The sequence below is a fragment of the Trachymyrmex septentrionalis genome, unplaced genomic scaffold, assembly GCF_001594115.1.
Source record: "Trachymyrmex septentrionalis isolate Tsep2-gDNA-1 unplaced genomic scaffold, Tsep1.0 scaffold13, whole genome shotgun sequence".
Taxonomy (NCBI): Eukaryota; Metazoa; Arthropoda; class Insecta; order Hymenoptera; family Formicidae; genus Trachymyrmex; species Trachymyrmex septentrionalis.
The window spans coordinates 4,041,921-4,062,986 of NW_017304438.1; the positions used below are offsets into that span (position 1 = coordinate 4,041,921).

Sequence of the window (21,066 nt, forward strand, 5' to 3'; positions counted from 1 at the left end):
CGGTAGTCTCCTGCGTAAACGCAACGAGATGAAACGCCCCTTCTACTGTGCCGCTGCGAGGTCCATCCCTCCTTCTCCCACAACTTCCCTCCACCGATTCTATTCTTTGTCGCGCGTGTTCCCGCGTGCGTGAGTACCGATGCTGGACCGACGAAGAAATGACGATCGACGCCGAGTGACGCGTGTGTTTCACACGTGTACGAGCACGCACTTCGACTCCAGTTCGCTACTAATGTCGGCATACATACAGCGAATGGCCAGGGTGCTTTAGCCCGGATCTACAATAGTATTCATAGTCAGGCCTTATATTTAAGTCCGGATCTATTGTATATATACAATATAATAGGTGTTTTAAGTCTTAATCCGTAAGAAATTCATCAACTACAGTTGAATGCGAGAAAATATTGATTGAGTAAATAATTGATTGTGATTCGTCCATTCCTTACGGCTTAAGGCTTAAAAATCTATTGTAGATCTCCTTAAATTTATCTTCAGATGCTCTATGAATTATTTCATTGGTCACTGAGCACCTAAAGATAAATTTAAGTTGTGCAACCGAGTCTTAAGCCGTAAGAAATTGACCAACTACTAGCCGAATGCGAGAAGAATAAGTGATTGTGATTCGTCTATTCCTTACACAGCTGACTTAATCAAAGGCCTTAAAAATCTATTGTAGATCTGGGGTAAGACTTAAGCAATAAGAAAATCAACATGTTGGATTCGCCATTGCTTACATTGGTCTTACAGTCTCTATTGTGGTTGGTCGATTCGTTTAATGCTTAAGTCTTACGTCTTACATTTTTTACGTGCCATGTCCTTTAAGTCGAAATTAAGAAATTGATCAATTACATTATTGATCGAATACGAGGAAAGTAATCGATAATGATTTGTCCATTTTTTTATAGGTAAGGGTGCTTCCTCAGTCGGAATTTCAAAAAAGTCATATGACCAGAGAGAATCAGAATCATTCGTTTGTATAATGTGCTAAACTTAAATGATTCTGATTGACTTTCGAGATTACGTTTTCCGATTCTCATAGAGAGAAGCAAAACTTATAACATTTATTGCAAATTCAAGCTCAAGCGTTTAGGGCTGCCACAAACATTTTCTATAATGAGCTTTCTACAATAATAAGCTATATCATTTAAGATTGAAGTCTTAGTTCCTACATTTCTTGGAGTGAAATCTCACTCTAAAAGAGTTAAAATACTGCCATTATTAAAAAAGAATAAAAAAATTTGCACTCTCAATCCTCAGTATTCACAATGGGGTTAGCATAACCCCATCCAATTTTCATAGTTCACGTTTTCTTCCGATCCCTTTTCACTTATTGCAAAATATCTTTTGTGTTACGACATTTTAGACTTTCTAATTCAAAAATTCTTTTTTTTCAGTCTTCAAACAATAGATTAAAAAAAAATTTGTTAAAATCAATGCACCACAATCTGAGATACAAACAAAAAAACGCTGAATTACAAATATTCGGATGTGGGTAGATACGGACTGCCAGAATTGTGTGTACTGAGGGTTAAATAAAAGTAGCAGATTTTGGAGTAAGATTTATTCCAAAGAAAAGAAATTTCGCTTTAACCTCACTCCAAAAAAGAATGAAAATCTGCCATTCTTATTCAAGAGTGCAAATTGATTAATCACAATCGATTGTGAGAAGAATATTCGATTAATCAATTTCTTATTGATTAGTCAATCAATTGTTTAGTCAATTTCTTAGGCTTACTTACGACAATGAGTTTCTAGTCGATCTTTTTAGTTGAAACTTAATCATTCTTTTAACTCGAAATTGATCTTTTAACTTGAAACTAATCGAGAACTTTTAAAGTTTTAGCTTGATGAAATTTTAAAAATGCTAAATACTTTTATTATTTTTCAATATGTTGTATTCGCATATCTGAAGCTTTATCTATTAAAAAAAAAATCGTCGCATTGAATTTATTCTCACATTTGGAGCGAATCTAAGAATTTCCATTAATTTGACCGAAAGTTCATGCATTCTGGGATTACAGCATCTTGTATTCTTATACTATGATGCAAAGCTTACGAAACGTGTCAAGTTCTCGTAAGATCTTGCAGATTACGTTCATCAGAATTGCGATGACCGCAATTGCATACATTGTGCTCTTTACAAACACACATATGCCATGTAGAAAAAAACGATTTAATCGGTACAATCTTTCTTCAGGTTAATTATTTCTTTAGAACTATTCATCCCTTAAAGTCGCCACACCGAGATTTGTGTTCTTTGTCGGTTGCGATAGTTTTCTATCATGTGTATATATATTCTATTATGTGTATATATAGTAATATTATTCAGCTTTTACGCTTAACATCCTTTGATAATTTAATATGTTTTGCATCTCTCGATTAAGCAAACGCAAACAAAAACTTCAAAACAGTTTAGAGTTTATTTTAATTTAATTTGAAACATATACGCTTTTAATTCTTCTCAAGCAACTATTATTAATTAGCAAGACACGTATATTTTCCACAAAAGAATTTTATTTTATTGTATAATTTATATAATGTAGTTTATTAACATTTTATTGTATAACGTAATTAATTAAATTATGATTTTTATTGTATTAAAAATTTTGATAATTTTTAAAGAAATAACAAAAACCATAAATCTTTATGCGTTGGCATCTTGTATGCGCGCGCGAACACTTTATTATTTTTTATTTTATAGTTTCTCTAATTTATTTTACTGTTAATCATTGGATTACTTTTGCCGATACACAATTTGGCGCTGGCGAAGTAGTTTAATGGCGTTCTACATCCACATAGCTAGACCTGGTATGTGACAACAGCTGGTGGCCTTCCACGTCGACGACGTTCTTCTACGTGGGTAGTCTCTTCGGCAACGTCGTGTTCGGTTGGATCGCTGACAAATGGGGTAGAAGAACGGCCTTTTTCGCCATCCTGTTTCTCGAAGTGATATTCTCTATCGCCACGAGCTTCAGTCCAAACTACGTGATCTACACAGCGCTGAGGACCGTGAATGGTCTCTTTTTTCCTGCCATTTATCAGATACCTTTCATACTTGGTATGTTCAGCATATATAAATCGCAGACTATTTAATTTTTGGCAATAATACAAAACGAAAAACTTTAAGAACAATTTAATGAAGAAGAAAGATCAAAATACATTTTTTTTCTTCACCATTATTACATAAAGACAATTAGAAGTATTGTAGAAATATCAAAATTAGAAATAGAAACATCAAAATCAATTCGTGTGAAATGCAAAATATTTTTGCACGATAAATTTTATTATAGCTCTTGAGCTAATGGGGCCAAGATACCGAACATTCGCCGGGATGGTAATCTGCATGTTCTTCGCCACGGCGATGTCTCTCTTGGCGTTGCTGGTAAGTATTCTCTAAAATTTTTTAAGTATAATCTAATTCAAAAAAGTAAAATTTCGCTCTTAGAAATTAAGCCATTCTTTTTTAATACTGGCTCACACACACACACACACACACACACAGTTGTCACTCTTAGAATTATAGGTTTCACTCCAAAGATTTTAGAGAGTAACGCACCGTTAAAAAATATGAAATACCAATCGTTTTGAAGAAAATCACGGATACTTTAGAGGCTAATCTATAATTTCTTTACTTTCTGTTTCTTGCTTTCTATTACTTTTTATCTTTTACCTTTTGTCTCTCGTTTCTTCATTTTCTGTTGCTCGAGATAAAAATTGACGAACTTCGAAAGAGATAAAAAACACGATTGTCGATAAAGGTCGTGTTCGAACGTATACTGCTAGTATTAAAAATTTAGTATTGAAGATATACGTAACTTGAATTTTCAATACTGACAATGTATATCCCAGCACGGCCAAAATAGTCGCAAAGAGGAAAAAAGTAAAAGATAAAAACTTTTTCTGCTGAATGCAGCTAATGTAAGTTTTAAGACTAATCTATAATGCTCTTTGCTTTCTGTTTCTTACTTTTTACAGAAAGCAAAGAGCATTGTAGATTAGTCTTAAAACTTGCATTAGCTGCATTCAGCAGAAAAAGTTTTGCAATTGTTACAAAATTCATTTATTTTTATTTATTAGTATGATTGGTCTCTCTCTCTCTCTCTCTCTCTCTCTCGCCCTTCGTTCCTCACTGGGTTTAAATGTACAAACCAATCATATTCAAAAATTTTACAATAATTGCAAAACTGCTTTTTCTGCTGAACGCAGCCAATATTGCGAAAGCCTCGCATTACCCCGCGACTTACCGCAAGAGACAGCTTGTAGATCTCGCAATAGATTCAACGCGAGAGTATAACGCGGATCATTTTGCAAGCGATCCATCAGCGTGCATCATACGATGCGAGCGTATGCAAATACGAGTGTTCGGTCGCTGCATGCTAATATAATAGGAACTATACTACATTTAAATGTCTCTGAATCGACGCGCGTGCCCGCATAGAGGCAAATATAATCCCTCAAATTTCAAGTTTTGACAAGAAATTTGTATGAAAAACACAAAAACTATTTTAACATGATTTGTCATTGTTTTGATTATATGCTTTCGTTCTGTTCCGTTTTTCTTATTAGGGTTACTTGTTAAGACACTGGTATACCCTATCGCTAGCCACATCGGTGCCTTTCATTCTTCTCTTCAGTTACTACTGGATCATCCCCGAGTCGCCGCGGTGGCTTCTCAGTAAGAATAGAATAGACGAAGCGGAAGCGATCGTTCAACAAATGGCAAAAGTCAATGGCAAAACAGTGCCTACGAATTTTCTTAGAAAGATGGAGGTAACTTAATATTTAATTATCAATTCCTTTCGCTTAATAATAAAATATCTTTTATTAACTCGAAATAAGCCACGACACTGTTTAATTTGCGTAGCAATCATAGGAGCCTTTACACTCTAATAAAATATCTTATTCATATTTATAAAATATAAAAAAAATATTTTAATTTTGTTATTATTCTGTTAATATATCACTCTCTTACTTCAAAAGTGACCCAAGTCAAAGAATTAAGCTGTAAAACTATTTTTTCGTTTGATAGAAAATTGACTAATTAAATAATAACAGAAAAAATGTGTTCTCAAAATGTCATTTTTATCATTTTTGTATCACAACGTTTAAAAAAAATCATGCTTTTTGAGTTGTGACTATTTTAATGATTTTTTAAAGTTGAGTTAGTTCATTTTTGATGATTAATGAGTAATGTTTATTTTACTAATTTATGATAATAATTGGAAAATCACATTTTTGAGTTGCTTTTGAAGTAAAAGAGCGATATATAGGATATCACATATAAAATTTGCGACTCAAAATACTATAGCAAGATAGATTCTCGAAAAATTAAATAAAAAAGTTATTATTTATAAAATTTTATTTTAAGCAGTAATTTTTTAAATAATAAGAATTATGTAGCCAATTTACAGATTATGTTTAGCCGTATGTCCGTATAAATCTCGTGTGCTGTAATTTAGTGAGAGCTGACGAGCGTACACTTTAGCGCGTTATGAATATTCATAAGTGGTCATTTAAATATCTATAATTAACCACACATTTAAACTATTATATATCTCAGAAATTATTGTTTAAAATAAAAATTTACATATAACCTTTTTACATATAACCTTTTTCACTTAATTTTTCAAAAATCTTTCTTGTCATAGTATTTCGAATTTCGCGAATTTTGGGATACCCTGTATAAGGATTATATGAACTCCATTAGCAACGTTATTTACAGGTAGAAATATTAAAAAGACAAGGGATATCATGTAACGGCAGAAATTCCAACGACATCGACTTGGAAGGTGAAAACAGGGCGACGCCGTCATCTGCGACACCCATGGACTTGATCACAAACCCAAACATCAGGAAGAAGTTCTTCATTCTCGCTTTCGATTGGGTGGCGAACGCGGTAGTGTACAACGGGCTATCTTACAATACGACCAATCTGGGTGTCTCTGATTACCTGGCCTTTTTCATTGGTAAAAATCTTCTCTCTCGATCCCCAAATTGTTCGTTAACATATAAGTGCATCACGATTTCATACATTTCTGATATACTGATGAAAAAAAGTATTGTATAATTTTTTTTATAAAATTTGAATATCACGATTCCCTAACTTAAAAGTAATATTAAAAAATAAAAGGGTTTACAGGAATAGACGCTGTTTAGAGTGCATTAATTGTTCAAAGAAATCTTTCAATATAAAAATTGAATTTATTGAAGAGATGACAGAACAATCAAACATCGTTAAACGATAATAACTTTTGTATGATATATATATATTTTTTCAGTTTTATAACGTCTTTTGCCGTTGTATCTCTCATAGGTATGCTTGTGATATGCATGCAGGTCGTACACCGAGCATACAGGATCTACAATTTTAACGACGATTCCAAACGGCAGTTTGTGAAAGGTTTTCTTGGCAATAGATATTCTTGGTAGTTTGCCAGACCACTGAAGAGGAGCTACGAGCGCGTGAAAAATGTTTTCACTTTCAATCTGCCTGGGATCGAACCTGGGATTCCTGGCATAGCAGTCTCATGCGCTACCTACGTCACGCTCGTGCTCATTTTTGTATAATAATTTTATTTGTCTTTTATTTTTTATAGGAGGACTCGTGGAGATTCCATCGTACTTTATTACGTGGTACGCAATGGACAGATTAGGCAGACGATGGGTATTATGCGTGACCATGATGCTGGGTGGACTCGCTTGCGTGTCCTGTATGTTCGTGCCCGAAGGTACTACTTCGTCTGATTTATGTCTGATTCTGAAATAATTTTATATACATATCTGAACAACTTAAGAATTATTTTATATTTTATATGTAAATTTAATTATTTATTTTGTCATATCTCGTACACATTACATATACGCGGATACATACCGGATATGATATCCCTAATGCCGACGAGAGAAAATGTACGATGATGACCATTTACCACGTTGCTCATCTTCACATTATTCGATTATCTTCGCGGCATAAAATTGAATAAAAGTATTAAACCGAATCGCACGCCTTTGCGTCATGGCGGCCTCAACGTCATTACCTTATTGAATTCGTCATGATATTGTTACACACATCCATGTGAGAGGCAATTACTGTTGCCGACGTCACAACGTTTATGAATAAATGTTCGACCTGCTTATGAATTAGTTATCGCATACCGCACACATAGCTTCTCTCATCAAAAACCCACGATGTCCACTTAAATTTCAAATTTTTATTAAAAAGAAAGATAAGAGGAATACTTTAAAAGAGAAATAAAATACATAAGCAACAAAATCAAGACTTATGTCGGAATTCATAGTCCGTTCTCATTTCGAGATTATCTTAAACAATATCTTAAGATGTTAATATAGATATATGATTGGCTTGTACCATCTTAAAATTCAACAGTGTGTTAAATGTAAAAATCGATTTTGAATATCGACCATAGAATTCCATCTACGAATATTTTTTTGTATACATGATCGGCCCTTGTCGCAGCAGATGCGGTCTGGGTGACAGTGAGTCTGGCGATGATCGGCAAATTCGGCATCGCTGCGTCCTTCGCTGTCTTCTACGTCTTCGTCGGCGAACTGCTGCCAACCGTACTAAGGTCTCAGGCGATGGGTATAGCTTCTTTCATCGCCGGTATCGGCCTTCTCACCTTCCCCTATATTGTTCATTTAGCAGTCTACTCTAGAGTCTTACCCCTAATCGTAATGGGATCATTGAGCGTTGCCGGCGCTATCACTTCCATATTCTTGCCGGAGACGCTCAATATCCATCTGCCGCAGACGGTCGAGGAGGGTGAGCTCTTCGGGGCTGATTTCAAACTGTGGTCCTGTCCGACGATACCAAAGTTAGTAATCTCACTGACGAAAGATTTAGCATATTGCAAAATGCAAAGTAGAATTTTATTTTCGAGAAAAATAACTTTTTTTGGTAAACAATTTTTATCAAATTTATGTTTCATAACAAATTTTCTTGGTTTTATTTTGAAATCATTGTTAATCGATTCTATTTCTTTTTAATTTTGAAATAATATTTAACGATTATTATCTTCATGTGTATGTTAACAAACTTGATATTAATATTTAATATTGATTTCAGGAAAGGTTCAAGCAAGTCCGAGTCCCTGCCGTTGGGGTACTTAGTGAACGGCGGACCGGGTAGTCGCTCGTCTACCTCGAAAGTCGCGTCGCAGGAAGGCGCGACTACGTCGCAGGGCGAGAAGCCAGCTGCCTTGCTGCCCTCGAAAGAAGAAGAGGCGAAGAACTTAAGCGCACCAAAAGCGGAGGAATTGTCGAATATCGAGGTCGTCGAGCCGAAGACGGCCAGCGTATTGGCGGATGTGTCCGCGTGCCGGAAGTCGCAATGAGACAGGACGAAATAACAGACAGTCTTATAATTAACTCTTTGCAACGTTGTATCATAATTACCAGTATAGACACGCATTGTATTTATTTTTCCATTTATTATAATGTACTTCCTTTGAAAAACCTGCCTGAGTTTGTCGACTAGCGCGATTCGATCCCCGTCTTTTTTTTCTGTGCTGCTGAAGAGTACTTCCAACTTGTCGCGGTGTGTGCGTGTACATTGCGTGTGATTGATACGCGTGTGAATCGAGGATTAATGTCCGGGATCTACGAGGACTCTAGAATGTAATGCTATACTTTTTTATTGTTCAGTTAGACGTCGATTTTACATTTTGCCCTTGCGTTATAAAGAAAATCTTGTTGTGATTTCAGTTAGCTTAAATAAAATATCTATTGAGACGAATTATGATGACCGTCTGAGAAACCTTGCATGTCAATATTTCATGCTTGATTATTGAAAGCGGGAGCAAGGATATTGATTTTACCAATTACAGTATTGTTAAAAAATCAATACGATGAAATAATAAGTAGAACTCCCCAGGTATTATGTTATTCTTATTTAACGATAAAAAAAAGTAAGGATAAAATGATACCTGAGTAGCGGAGTTTTACCATAGCATTTGGGTGAGAATTTGAACATAGCCTAGGTAGTTGGATAGTCACCAAGGAGAATTCAACAGTCGCCTGTTTCTGTTTGAAATGACATCTTAGGCAAGTCCGCGATCTCCTCGTTTTTTTATCCATCAATTTTAAGGACTAATTTCTACCACAATTATTAGGAAATCATTATTGGATTTCATATAATTATTTTGTCTTAAAATTCTATGATACTTAATACATAATGCGTGAAATTGTTCACATTCAAGCCGGTCAATGCGGCAATCAAATTGGCGCCAAGGTTAGTATCTCTCGATAAAAAATATAAATTATGTATTATTATATATATTCAAAATTTTAAATATATTTGAGAAAATTACATAAAATTATGTAATTTATATTTTAATTAAAAGAATAATTTTTTAAATAATTGATTAGAAATAGCACTTTTAATTTATAAATATTCAACGCTTTATCATTATTTTCTTTGATTAATAATTTATGTTTTTATCTTTTTTATTGTATACATCATTTCTCAGAAATTAATTCGTAATCATTCATAGTTTTGGGAGGTGATTTCTGATGAACATGGCATCGATCCTACGGGCACCTATCACGGAGATTCCGATCTTCAGTTGGAACGGATCAACGTTTATTACAATGAAGCCTCCGGTCCAAAATATGTACCGCGTGCGATTTTGGTAGATCTCGAACCCGGCACAATGGACTCTGTGCGTTCCGGGCCCTTTGGACAGATATTTCGACCAGACAACTTTGTGTTTGGTCAGTCGGGGGCCGGCAACAACTGGGCCAAGGGTCATTACACCGAGGGTGCTGAACTGGTGGACTCGGTGCTCGATGTAGTGAGGAAGGAAGCCGAAAACTGTGACTGCTTGCAGGGATTTCAGCTCACGCACTCCTTGGGTGGTGGTACCGGATCTGGAATGGGCACTCTGCTCATCTCGAAAATACGAGAAGAGTATCCAGATAGAATTATGAGCACCTTTTCCGTAGTACCATCTCCCAAAGTTTCCGATACTGTAGTGGAACCTTATAACGCTACCCTGTCGGTGCATCAACTGGTAGAGAACTGTGATCAAGCTTATTGCATTGACAACGAAGCACTCTATGATATCTGCTTCCGTACTTTGAAGCTGACTACTCCGACATATGGTGATTTGAATCATCTCGTATCGGCTACCATGTCCGGAGTGACAACCTGTCTAAGGTCTACAATACGAAAATAACCATTATTAAATTTGAACAAATTATTAATATAATAAGAAAAATACTAATGAACAAATTATGATATCAATATATAATCAATATATAATTTTAATATATAATTTCAATATGTAATTATTAATATATAATCGATTTTAAATGATTATTATAGATTTCCAGGTCAATTGAATGCCGATTTGAGAAAACTCGCGGTGAACATGGTGCCGTTTCCCCGTCTTCATTTCTTTATGCCAGGTTTCGCGCCCCTCACATCCCGAGGAAGCCAACAGTATCGAGCTCTCACGGTGCCAGAGCTCACACAACAAATGTTCGACGCAAAGAACATGATGGCGGCCTGCGATCCACGCCACGGTCGATATCTCACCGTGGCGGCCATTTTTCGCGGCAGAATGTCGATGAAGGAGGTAGACGAGCAGATGCTTAACATCCAAAATAAGAATAGCTTGTATTTCGTCGAGTGGATACCGAACAACGTCAAAACGGCGGTGTGCGATATTCCGCCACGCGGTCTCAAGATGTCTGCTACTTTCATCGGCAATTCCACGGCTATTCAGGAACTGTTTAAAAGGATCTCCGAGCAATTCACGGCAATGTTCAGGAGGAAGGCTTTCCTCCATTGGTACACTGGCGAAGGCATGGACGAATTGGAATTTAACGAGGCGGAGTCAAACATGAATGACCTGGTATCGGAGTATCAGCAATATCAAGAAGCATTAGTAGAAGACTACGAAATGGAGGACGAAGATATGGAAAAATAGAAGAATCTAACGTAGAGGATCGCGCGCTTGCAAAATTTTTTGAAAAATTTTTTTTATTTAATTCCTTTGTACTTGTAATTTTTATTTTTTTAGCAAATGTTTTACAGCGTTTTATATGTTGTTCGTATATATGAATTTTTAGAAGATGTTTTAATCGTCTGTGTACTTACTTTAGTGAAGTTTATAAAAGACAATATTAACAAAACTTTGAACTGTTCTTCAATTTAATATTCGCAGTGGATTCTCCTAAACACGCTATATTTTAATGTTTAGGAAACTTAGACGAGCTATGCTCTTTGTTACATAGATCGTCTTTATCCAATTAATCGTTTATAATTATAATATAAATACGCCTCTTAAATAAGATGAGTAAACGTTGGCGTTTAGATGCGATTCTCGTTATCGAACTCGCTATCGTCCTTCTCTGACGGCCAACTGACATTGATGAAGCCAAGGCCTTGGCAAAAATTGGCGATCGCGCATTATCTCATCGGTGCCCCGAGGGCAAACACTTTATTATTGCGTACAATAAAGGAGAACGCGTGTTATTGCGCGACAGTTTCTCACCGCTTCTACTATTTTCAGAGATAAAATGTTGATTAAGATATCTATTAGTAATACATCAAAAGTATAAGATTTCATTTTATCCTGTATTCTTTAAATAATACAAAAGCCATAAATGACGATAAGGAAATATACAGTATAACATTTTTTTAATTTTGACAAGATATAACTTTTTTCAGAATATAGACGACGAAATGTTGAGCACATGCAGAAAAATAGAAAATATTTGATTAGTTGGATTTCGAATAAAAATTATTATATATACAAAATAACACCACATAACTTATCATATACTTTGTTATCAAATCACAAGACTTGTTTATTGGCTCAGAAAATTACAGATGAAATTTTCTTAAAACGAGTTGTCTTCATTGAAACATGAGTGAACTATGAAGATGATTTTATTGTGAATAAGTGTTGAGAGATTATTTAAGTCGCCTTATTGATGAATACTAATGTTCTCAAAAACGTGTTATGATCAAATAAAGAAATGTGCTATTAGGATTGAATAAAATTGCTGTGCATAAAATTGTATATATAATGTAGAAAAATCTAAAAATATAAGAAATTTAAGGGGTAAATGTTTAGTGCTACAATATTAAGAGGAATTATGAAAAAAAGAATTCAAAAAGTTTTTTTCATTGCATTTTGACATTTTCATTTTAATAGTAGTTGTAAATATGATGAAAATTTGATTTTTCAATGATTTTTATTACGTTCTAGTTCAGTGCCACATTTGTCCAAACGACATATGAAAATTCTTATGATTGTCACTATAGTAAAGCTGAATATTACATAGGTGTATCATAGACATAACACAAGATCAATATAGAAGAAGCTATTTTACATTCTAAATAATTATTTGTCACATTAATTTAATATTCGCTGCAGTTTGATTTGCTTTTGAATATTGATCTCTTCATAAATATTTCGATATCACACAACTCATAAAAAAGTCGATCGCCTACATTATGCTCAGTGATTATAAAGCGCATGTTGCATATAAAAGTATCAAAAACCGGCTTCTCGCGAGCTTTATACGATCAGTTATGCGACTCCTACGATGATGAGACAGAGAAGCTGAAAAGAAATCTAAGTAGTAAAAGGGAACGTTGCGCTGCAACTTTCAGTTTTCCTGCTCGCAAGTTTCGAAGTCATCAGCGCACTCCTCCGTCTCGAAGTCCTCCTCTGCCGTGGCTTCCTGGTACTGTTGGTACTCGGATACCAGATCATTCATATTAGATTCGGCCTCTGTGAATTCCATCTCGTCCATACCCTCGCCGGTGTACCAGTGAAGGAAGGCCTTTCTTCTGAACATCGCTGTAAACTGTTCGGAGATCCTCTTGAACAATTCCTGTATAGCGGTGGTGTTGCCGATAAAGGTGGACGACATTTTCAGGCCCTTCGGCGGGATGTCGCACACAGCGGTCTTCACATTGTTCGGTATCCACTCGACGAAGTACGAGCTATTTTTATTCTGCACGCTGAGCATCTGCTCGTCGACCTCCTTCATTGACATTCTACCGCGAAATACAGCCGCCACGGTGAGATATCGACCGTGGCGTGGATCGCAGGCCGCCATCATGTTCTTTGCATCGAACATCTGCTGTGTGAGTTCTGGTACGGAGAGCGCGGAATATTGCTGCATGGACCTGGATGTTAGAGGTGCGAAGCCCGGCATGAAGAAGTGTAGACGTGGGAAGGGAACCATGTTCACCGCGAGCTTCCGGAGATCGGCATTCAGTTGGCCAGGAAACCTGAAAAAATCAATATATGCAATAAATTATGTTTGCAACATAAAGATTTTATTATTAGAATTTATGTTATTTTTTCACAGAAAAGTATTAACTTAATTAATACAATGTATAAATAAAAGAGCAAAAAAGCCACACGCTATTAACTAATACATTATTTAAAATGAGAAAGAAACATGTGCATTACGTATTGCTACATTCCTTTATCTACTTTATGTATAATTAGAAGATAATTTAAAAGAATTCTGTTTTTTTTTTTATATAGTTTGTATAACAGAAATTCTCTTTCCTTTTTACTACTGTTTATTAATTCCTATGATAAAAACTGACGTTCAAGATATTAAAGTTAATACGTCAAGTTCTTATACTCTAAAATCTTGAAGTGATATTTCATTCTTTTGAAATGAGATTCACTCCAAAAAGTGTAAAGAGTATACTATTATCGGAACTACGGTACTGCAGAGAATAAGAACTCAGCTATGAGTTCATACATTTGAAAGCTCAGCACGAACTAGTTTATATAAATTGAGTGTAGATACGAAGTTCTATTATATTGGATTTGTATGCACACCTAAGACAAGTGGTTACTCCAGACATAGTGAGTGAAACTAAGTGATTGAGATCGCCGTAACTCGGGTTGGAAACCTTCAAAGTGCGGAAGCAAATGTCGTACAGGGCCTCATTATCGATACAATAAGTCTCGTCAGTGTTCTCCACCAATTGATGCACCGACAAGGTTGCGTTGTAGGGTTCCACGACAGTATCAGATACTTTGGGTGACGGCATCACCGAATAAGTGTTCATAATTCGATCGGGATACTCCTCACGAATTTTTGAGATCAACAAGGTTCCCATGCCGGACCCAGTACCACCTCCCAGTGAATGGGTAAGTTGGAAGCCCTGAAGGCAATCGCAGTTCTCGCATTCCTTTCGCACTACATCGAGGACCATGTCCACCAACTCGGCGCCCTCGGTGTAGTGGCCCTTCGCCCAGTTGTTTCCTGCACCGGATTGTCCAAACACGAAATTGTCCGGTCTAAAGAGCTTTCCGTAAGCACCGGAACGAACGGCGTCCATCGTTCCCGGTTCCAAGTCCAAAAGAATTGCACGCGGTACATATTTCCCTCCGTTCGTGGATGTCGCGACTGTAATGGAAAAGTAAAATAAAAATCATCAGATAATATATTTATATGTATATGTATATTTATTCATTCAGACATTTTGGAAAATGCAAGAAATAATAGGCGTAGTCGAGAAGGAGACAGGGAGGCTAAGACCTTTGCATAAAGCATAACGCATAAATTAAATATGTGTGATTTAGTGATTTATATGCTATTATTTATTTGTAATTAATTAAAAATAATGATACAAAATATAAAACAAGTCTGATAATCCATATCATATATCTCTCCCCTCCCCCTCCCCGGTTCAAGAGTCAATTCTAATTTGTTCCCCTTCCTGGAACAAAACCTCCTGGCTACGCCCATGTGAGAAATATCCAAAGATATTTAAAGGAAGAACGATTTATATAAAAAATATTTTACTATTATATATATATAGAAATTAATAAGATCTCTAATATTTACATTATTAAATGTAACTATATTTATTAAGTATCGTTAAAGAAACGGATATCAACATAATGATAGACGTATTCAATAATCGTAATACAAGATTCCAAGGCATCCATATTAAATCGACCGTTATTGTCATTCTACTGAAAACTCGTGTCGACCATAATGATCGACGGAAATACGTCCATCAATAGATGTACCGTATGTCTGCATCGTTTACAAATGAGTAACTACCGTCAGGATGATATAGGAATTTGCGTTTTGCGAGTTTGTCAACATAATATAAAATAATTTTAATTTTAAACACAAATAATCCTAATTAATTACTGATAAGATATTAATAATTAGAAAGCGTTAACTTTTTTTCAACATTGTTTTCAACGAGAATATTTGATTGAAAAGCATAGTTATAAAAATTAAAACAGTAAAAAAGAAAGATGAAAATCATGTAAAAAATCATTTAAATTCCTAAAAAAAATTTTTTTTTTAATGTACGTCAAGGGTATAAAAAAAGGTATTGAATATTACATTCTTTCTAATAAAATAATGAATACGAAATAGTTTTAAAAATGTAAATTAAAATAATAAAAAGATGAAAATGAAAGAATTCATTTAAAAATATGGGTTTTTACAACGTGCGTTGGATTCTATTTCCAACAACAAATTAGTCGCGACAACGACGGATGCATGGTGCATTTCACTCGTTTGTTAATTAAACTGTTTCTACTCTGGAGCACGTGCTGTACGTTGTATTCTCGGAAATAATCTTGTTTTCGCGACACAAACGAATGCATGAGAAATTCTGAAATCGTGTTGCAGTTGTAACTTACAATCTTAAGTCCAACCACATAAGATGGCTATTTTCAGCGTAAAATGCGTGTCTCAACTCTCCTTGTCTCCGTCATTCCATCGGTGCAAGACACGGTCTATCTTTCTCGTTATTACTATTTTAGACACGAGGACAAAATCCTCCGAAGAGATTTCCATTAGAAAGATTCTATGCGTTTTATCTCTTTATATTTTCAAATTATATGAAGATTGTATGTCAGAATTTATTTTCTAACCAATTTATTAAACGTCAGAATATCGTTAGAATTATTTAATAATGTGTTTATTAAATATAATCAAGATATGTTCCTAAAATATTAAATAGCATTGCAAGTTTAATTAGTATTAATTAAATTATCTAATTAAGTATTATTATAAATACCTACTTTTTTTTATCGCTTTTGATACATTTAATGCACCAAGTAATCTAATTTGTATTTTTATTAATTTCTAAATATTATGTATTATTATATATTATATATTTATTAATTTACTATGAATTATTTAATAAAAATGTTTGTTAGAAATAATTGGAAAAATATTTTTCTAGTGCAGTATGTAATAAGTTCCACGCGAAAAATAGCTAATTAAATTTAAAAACAAGTTAAATTATGTTTTACTTAGAATTAAAGAGCCTAGAGAAGAAAGAATAATATAATATTTATAATATGTCCTTACCAGACGCTTCATTATAGTATACAGAGATTCGTTCGAGCTGTAGATCGCTGTCACCGTGATAAATGCCCGACTGGTCGATGCCGTGCTCTTCAGAAATAACTTCCCAGAACTACAAATGTGATTCATTAACATTAATACTATACAAGCCAACTGTTCAAACAATTTACTTATTTCTAAACATATATATCTAGTAATCAGAAAATAGTAGACACAAAAATAGCAGACATGTCCTTAACGTTTTCTAAACATAACTGTGATAGGTTTATTTTACTACACTTTTCCTACGAGCCACTTGACGTGCCAAATGAAGGGCGACTTCCCTCCGGAGTCGAGCATGCACCCCAAACTCCGGTCGCGGCGACAAGGATAACACGCGCGACATCCAAAAATAGAGACGTACGGAATTAAACGCGGCCTGTGCCCCCTGGCTCATGTCCACCCTCCCGTTAAAACATTTCTCCTCTCTCCATTTGTCTTGTCTTTACTATTTTCTCCTCCTATTATTAGCAAGCCGGTGTGCCGGTCGCCATGGCCGCTGCCTCGGCGAAATAGGCCTCTCTCTGATTATTCTAAATGCATCCTTGCTGCATTTACGTGCATCACGTACGCGACGCCCATTATCACATGTATCTCAATAGGAACTAACAATAAATTGCCATTTCTCACATGGAGACAGTTCGATTTGGAATTTAGAATTTTCCGAGATCGAGAGTTTATATTTTATAAATTAATATATACTTTATAAGAATATATTACCACACGAATGCATCGTATATAAAGAAAAATTAGATGACTCTTTAAATAAACATACTTAAGGAAATTGATGCTTCGCGTCGCGCAGATAAATGAAGTAAAATGCGAAACTGTATTATTATGCTTAACTGATTCATTGATCGATTTTTTTGCTAAACTATATATCTTGGATTACTAACTGGTTTTGACTATTCAAAAAATATTATCGTTTACTCGTCTAGATCATGACTGATTGTAATCCTACGGGAACTTCAACGGTTTTGCTTCCTACAATCGTTAAATCTTTCGAGCGGAAAACAATGTCGTGAAATTGACAGTGAATCTACAGCGACGTGAAGACAGACGATCCTTTTCAAGGAAGATAATTTGAGAGCTTCACTTTCTGGATCGACGGAAATGATGGATGATTTACGAAAATTGAATTATTAAGATCAACAAATCGCGATGAAAAACTAACATTTTTCGCGTTTTTTTTTGTCAGTCATTATTAATTAATAGACACGTCTTCTGTATTAATTTAGTATATTATTATTATTGATATTTTTAAACTTTGATCTTTTATATTTTTAAATTTTGGTCTTTACTATAATATGTTTATAAAAAAATTTCTGATTCATTGTATGCTCCGTATTCTGGTTTATAATGTGATGTACGTCATCGCTCAATGAGCAATACACTGTGCACGAAATACCAAGAAAAATCTTAACTTGTAACAAAGTTATACGAGAATTTGATAAGGTATTGTTTGTCAAAGATAAACCTTGATAAAGTAGAAAGTTAACTTTTGTTGAACGAAACGTACATTCTAGAATGTTTAACAGTATTTGCACATTTCAAAGTAATTTTTATATACTTTATTATACATATTTCAGTTAAGTCAAATTGCTCGCAATATTATATTGTTAACATAATATTCATTACAAAAAAATGTAGGTAAAGAATATTTTAAAATAATTATTAGCATAGACATAATATTATAAATATACAGTAAATTATTAAGAGCTTGGTTTATAAAAGAGATAATAACAAACATAATTAAATGTTTCGAGTGTCATGCTTACGAACACGATCAATGAAATTAGAGAAATGCTTTGCGAGAAACTTTGAAATGCTTCGCGATAATATTACCTTCGCATAATGTGTTCAATAACATCTTATGAATCTTCAGAAGCAACCAACATTAGATTAGAATAAATTAACGGCAACACTTAATTTCAGCTATAATTCGTATCTATGATTTCGCAATAATTATCTGATTTGCTCTGTCAAACAGAACCGGAAGATACTTTATGATTGTATTATAAATAGCTTTTTATTTGACTAGTTATTGTAACTTTTTATTTTAAGGCAAAATTTTTTTATTTAATTTTTTATATGTATAACTGATTTAATTATATGAAAAATAATGGATTTATTACTAATTTAATTATATTATACGTGGAAAATGGATTTTGAGACGTGTATTTCTATGTCCACTTATTTTCACGCCAATGGACAACGGACGCTGTTGTAGAATCTTAAGTGCTCTCTAAGTATAAGCGATCGTCATTTCCTGCCATCGTGTGCCGGCGCGATTAAAACTTGGATCACTTCACGCACTCTGTCGCGCGAAATGAAAGAGGGTACCAATATCGGGATGAATGCGGTTCTTTAAATTCCATTCGTTACGCACCGTCTTATCTTCAATTCGATTACAGCCGCGATCGAACGATACCATTAAGTAAGATTGCTTTTTTTTTTTATGGGGCGATGTAACATTCATGTTCTCACCAATTATTGCTTTACCTTTATCGAGCTTATTAATTTTGTCGAGAAAAATGAAGAGCAAGAATTTACAAAAATCGCTTGTAGCAATATTTTCTGTTTCGTTAATATTTTCAAATTATTATAAAAAAATGTTTCAAGTTATTAAAGAATGTAATTATCTTTCTGTTACTAAAATAATATAGCTTGTTCAAAAATATTTAGTTTAAACGGGACAATATTCCTTGAAAATTGAAAGGATATACGGTAAAAAATTGATAGGTATTTTCCAGTTTTCTGTTAGTTCAAATATAAGTGATAGAAGTCTAAGTCTAAAGAGCTTTTCCGGAAACTACGAGAGTGCTTCGAGCGAACTCCGATCGATACTCCGAAGACGGTGAGTCATAATACTTGACTTGTTCGCACTTTAATTGACAGTCGTCTGTTGTCTCTGTGCGATGTAAACCGGATTTACAGTTAATTTCCGGACATCGCGAAAAGATAAATTATTCTTATGCTATCGGCACTATAGCGCTCCATACACGCTTTGTTGAATAAATCACTCTTCCATTCACGCTTCTGGAGTTTGATATTGATTAGCTGTTCGCATCTTATTGTGCTGAACTTAATCACTGCATCAAAAACTCGATTGTGAATTTATAATTATTTCATCAATTCATTCGTTACAAAATTGTAACGAATTGTATTAAAATATTTAATTATTGACGTTAATTTCTTTTTATTTTGATAATCTATTTTTGTAAAACACTTTTCTAAAACGGTTCCTTTTGTTAAAGGTTAAAAATAGGATAAGAATAATTTAATCTTTGTCACAGAATTCATTATTTCCGAAAACCGTTTGATTGTGTATAGAAATAAAACACAGGAACTTGAAGAATGCTTTGCGTAAACAATTTTATAAATTCGAATCTTGTAACAATAACATAGACGTTACGACTTTTCTTTTCTATTAAATCATCTTCAATATTTAAAATTAAAATTAAAATTATCAATTAACGTCAAATTTAACAAATATATATATTATATGACTATACTATATGATTACCGCTTATCGTTAGCATGTTTAATGTTTAACATTAAAAATACATGAGGTTCATTAAATAAATTAATAAAATAAAAATCTCTTTTTCTCTCTTTTTTTATGGTCTCTTAATGCTAAGGAAAAATTAACTCCATTAAAATACATCCACATATTTTAAGTAATGTCAAATTAAACAAATATGTCATTATAATTATGCCACTTACATATCACTAACATGTCTAAGAATAATATCTGATATTTAAAAGATATGAGATTCATTAAATAAAAATTAATAAAATAAAAATATCTCTCTTTTCTTTGATAATATCTTAAGCTAAGGAAAAATTAGTTCCATTAAAATCCAAATATTTCAACTAATGTCAAATTAAACAAGTATGTGATTATAATTGTATCACTCACATACCACTAACATGTACAAAAATATTTCGTATTTAAAAAACATGAGGTTTATTAAATAAATTAATGAAATAAAAATCTCGTTCTTCTTTGATGGTCGGTTAATAGGAAAAATTAACTCCATTAAAAAATACATCCAAGTGTTATGCTTTATGGAAATATCATTTCATATATTTGAAAAAAAATGTACAGAGATTAAAAAGACATTTTTCTAGAGCTATCGGCCTACCTTCGCGCCGATCTGGTTGCCGCATTGTCCAGCCTGCAGATGCACGATTTCCCTCATCTTGCTTTTCTTTCAAAAATCGGTACGCTATGAAAGGAAACAGCTGATTTAGCCTCCTGGACCTGTCGAGACTCCTCTATCCTGCCGTGGGTCGATCCGTAGAATCCGTGCGTGCGCGTTCGACGTGTCGGAACGAAGTGCGGTGCGTATGCGGCCGAGTGCAACCGAACCGAGGAGTGCAGCCAGCCGTCGCGAGTCGAGTCTGAGAATGAAACGGCGAGCGGTACTCGTGACGAGGGAAACGTTCGTGTCGACGTTCTGAGGTCCACTCTTCCGAGGCGAAGCTACACTCGACGATGAGATTGAGCCTCGAGGGAGCGGGGAGGAATTCGTCGTTGTGACGGAGAAAGAAAGGGAGAAAGAAGAGAGAAAGAATGTGGGCGACCTGTCCGTAGCGCGAAAGGGAGGGAAAAACGAAGGGGGTTGTGCCTCTTGCATCGCGAAGGGGTACATCCCTCCCCCCTCCCCCTCCCTC

General features: G+C 34.5%; 3 protein-coding genes across 5 annotated transcripts in view; 2 read left to right on the forward strand and 1 right to left on the reverse strand.

Annotated features, from left to right (window-relative positions):
* Positions 1-8,788, forward strand: part of LOC108756763 (organic cation transporter 1-like) — a 20,021-nt gene extending 11,233 nt beyond the window's left edge. The window contains exons 3-9 of one of the 3 annotated variants that reach the window (XM_018500797.1): positions 2,800-3,058; positions 3,291-3,382; positions 4,567-4,770; positions 5,723-5,966; positions 6,597-6,728; positions 7,478-7,835; positions 8,087-8,788. In XM_018500797.1, coding sequence (XP_018356299.1) covers positions 2,800-3,058; positions 3,291-3,382; positions 4,567-4,770; positions 5,723-5,966; positions 6,597-6,728; positions 7,478-7,835; positions 8,087-8,354 — 1,557 coding nt within the window. In that variant the 3' untranslated portion in view covers positions 8,355-8,788. The remainder of the gene's footprint in view (positions 1-2,799; positions 3,059-3,290; positions 3,383-4,566; positions 4,771-5,722; positions 5,967-6,596; positions 6,729-7,477; positions 7,836-8,086) is intronic. The other 2 variants (XM_018500798.1, XM_018500800.1) reach the window with 2 other exon arrangements.
* Positions 8,789-9,034: 246 nt separating this feature from the next.
* On the forward strand, positions 9,035-11,157 carry LOC108756765 (tubulin beta chain-like). The gene is made up of 3 exons (XM_018500802.1): positions 9,035-9,250; positions 9,513-10,177; positions 10,346-11,157. The coding sequence occupies exons 1-3, from the start codon at positions 9,194-9,196 to the stop codon at positions 10,950-10,952; spliced, it is 1,329 nt and encodes a 442-aa protein (XP_018356304.1). The 5' UTR covers positions 9,035-9,193; the 3' UTR covers positions 10,953-11,157.
* Positions 11,158-12,183: 1,026 nt separating this feature from the next.
* Positions 12,184-20,885, reverse strand: LOC108756764 (tubulin beta chain-like). Its single transcript, XM_018500801.1, has 4 exons — positions 20,535-20,885; positions 16,351-16,459; positions 13,842-14,415; positions 12,184-13,273 (listed from the first exon to the last, which is right to left on the reverse strand). Exons 1-4 carry the CDS (start codon positions 20,589-20,591, stop codon positions 12,643-12,645), a joined length of 1,371 nt encoding a protein of 456 aa, XP_018356303.1. The 5' UTR covers positions 20,592-20,885; the 3' UTR covers positions 12,184-12,642.
* Between the last annotated feature and the right edge of the window lie 181 nt (positions 20,886-21,066).